The following is a 2,040-nucleotide window of genomic DNA, read 5'->3' as shown; positions in this document are numbered from 1 at the left end:
CCCCCCTCCCCCCCCAGCAGGTCCCGGCCAATGGGTCTCTCCTCGGACACCCCCCCCCCACAGCTGGTGGACGCGACAGGTCTCAGGAACCCTCCCTGTCGGCAAAGCCCAGTTGATATCCCGACGTAAGAGACGGGGGGAAATCACCAGACAGCGGCAGAGCCCCACACCGCGACGGACACGAGGAAAGCCCCGGGAGACCCTGGCTTAGCAGCTCGCAGCTGCCAGGTCTTGCTCCAAGACACCTCTCCGCGGGGAGGCTGCGACATCGCCTCCTTCCCGTCCCCGTTAAGCTAGGAACGAGGGAGGGCGCGGGGCCGAAGCAAGCGCTGAACTCAATAAAGTGTGTACGATCGATAGAAAAGAACACATACCGCCTCTTGCAGGCACCCACTTACCCATGGGCGACCCGAAATGAGGTCCTCGGGGTGGCATACCCATGGGTGGGGGTCCAGGGTGTGGCATGCCAGGTGGGGGCCGTGGGGGAGGCTGGCCTCCGGAACCCGGTGGTCCTGGGTGATGCTGGCCCATCCCGGGCGGCCCGTGGTGGACTTGCATGGGAGGCATTCCTGGGGGAATAATGAGTCAAGGGACGTTCGCAGCGAGGGCAGCCGCTCGGCACGGCAGCTCCGGCCCCCTGCGGCCCAGAGGGGCACTAAATCCAGCTGTACGGTTACGACGTCAGGTCTGCAAAGGGGGTTCTGCTACCAAAAGGGAGGTTAAAGAGGAGAAAGCGCAAAGTTCGCCCACAAGGGGCAACAGGAACAGGCTGCGGCACAGGAAACGCTGCTTGGACGTTAAGCGGTGGCAGGGGCGAGAAAGACGTGACAGCGAGCGTGGTGCAGCCCTGGGACGGGGGCTCGGAGAGAAATCACCACCCTTGGAGATTTTGGACAAGCCCCTGAGCAACCCGACTTTGAAGCTTGCCCTGCCCTGAGCAGGAGCGGCCCGGGTCTCCCTCCAAATCTATTTTTTTGTATTATTCTCTTATTTTATCCCTTTAAAAAAACCAAACACGGATTCTGTCTTCCTTATCGGAAACCCAAGAGCCTGGCGCGGCTCCACAGGGCAGGCGGCGTGGAAGCGCTCGGTCAGGCTTTCCTTCGCCGTGCGTAATTGGCCACTCTAAAGCCCGAAAAGCCAGCTCGTAACTGGGGACAAGCAGCAGCCATCTGGTCGCTCACACGGCCAGAGCCGCGATCACACAAAGCGCCCTAATCAGCCAGCGCGGGAGCGCGTCTCACTGCAGGGGTCGTTTTAGAGCAGGCAGGATTAAAAACACACACACAAAAAAAATTAAATTGCGAAGTTCACTTAATTTTTGCATTTGAAACCAGAGTCTAGATGTACACGCTGCTCACTCCCCAGTACTACAGGGCTAAAAATGGAAGGAAATCAAAGAGACATTTTGTTCTCGTGTCTTGAATTAGCTCCTGCCTGGCAGAGCCGCAGACTGCGCTAAGAAGGTTCACACTTAACGTATTAATTTACACCAGAGAAAAATGACGAAGACTTGGAGTCTCGTTAACATCCTCCCAGCCAGAACAGCGCCCGAGACCTTAAAAGCCCGCGTCGCAACAGACCCTGCCTTCCCACGTCCCGCACCTTCCCACCTCGAGGAAACTAACGTCTCGACCCGCCTGGATGCCTCCCGGAAGGGCAGCGCTTCCTAAATAACCAGACCGCTTCATAAATCCCGCTGGGCCCCGCTCCAGGCTATTTTTTTTAAACCCGTTTTAGAACATCCAGGAGAGAAACCCAGAAACCAGGCGCGGCGCCGCTGACGTGACGTGCTCGCCTCTACGCAGACCCTGCCTTTTCTTCACCCAGCGCTGCAGAGAGCAACGTCTCGGGGAAAGACGCCGCGTTCAGCCCCTTACAGAGGATGGCAACAGGTTTCTCCCCATTTTACAGAAGGGGAACCTCAGGGAAGAAGGAGGAGGGGGCGATTTACCCAAGCCCACCCCCCAGAAGTAGAAGACGAGCGACGTTTCCCAAACCCGATACCCATCCGATGCTTACCTGGATGGTGCATCCCGC

The 2,040-nt window shown here is 58.2% G+C and overlaps 1 protein-coding gene across 1 annotated transcript in view; it reads right to left on the bottom strand.

Moving 5' to 3' along the window:
* Window positions 1-2,040, bottom strand: part of SF3B4 (splicing factor 3b subunit 4) — a gene marked incomplete at its 5' end in the record, with an annotated part of 4,194 nt that overhangs the window by 618 nt on the left and 1,536 nt on the right. Inside the window, 2 exons of the mRNA XM_019472026.1 lie at window positions 375-569; window positions 2,023-2,032. Of these exons, the coding sequence (XP_019327571.1) occupies window positions 375-569; window positions 2,023-2,032 (205 nt within the window). The remainder of the gene's footprint in view (window positions 1-374; window positions 570-2,022; window positions 2,033-2,040) is intronic.

Source organism: Aptenodytes forsteri, unplaced genomic scaffold, assembly GCF_000699145.1.
Source record: "Aptenodytes forsteri isolate BGI_AS27 unplaced genomic scaffold, ASM69914v1 Scaffold419, whole genome shotgun sequence".
Lineage (NCBI taxonomy): Eukaryota > Metazoa > Chordata > Aves > Sphenisciformes > Spheniscidae > Aptenodytes > Aptenodytes forsteri.
The sequence above is the reverse complement of the archived record's forward strand: the minus strand, read 5'-3'. Positions and strand labels throughout refer to the sequence as shown.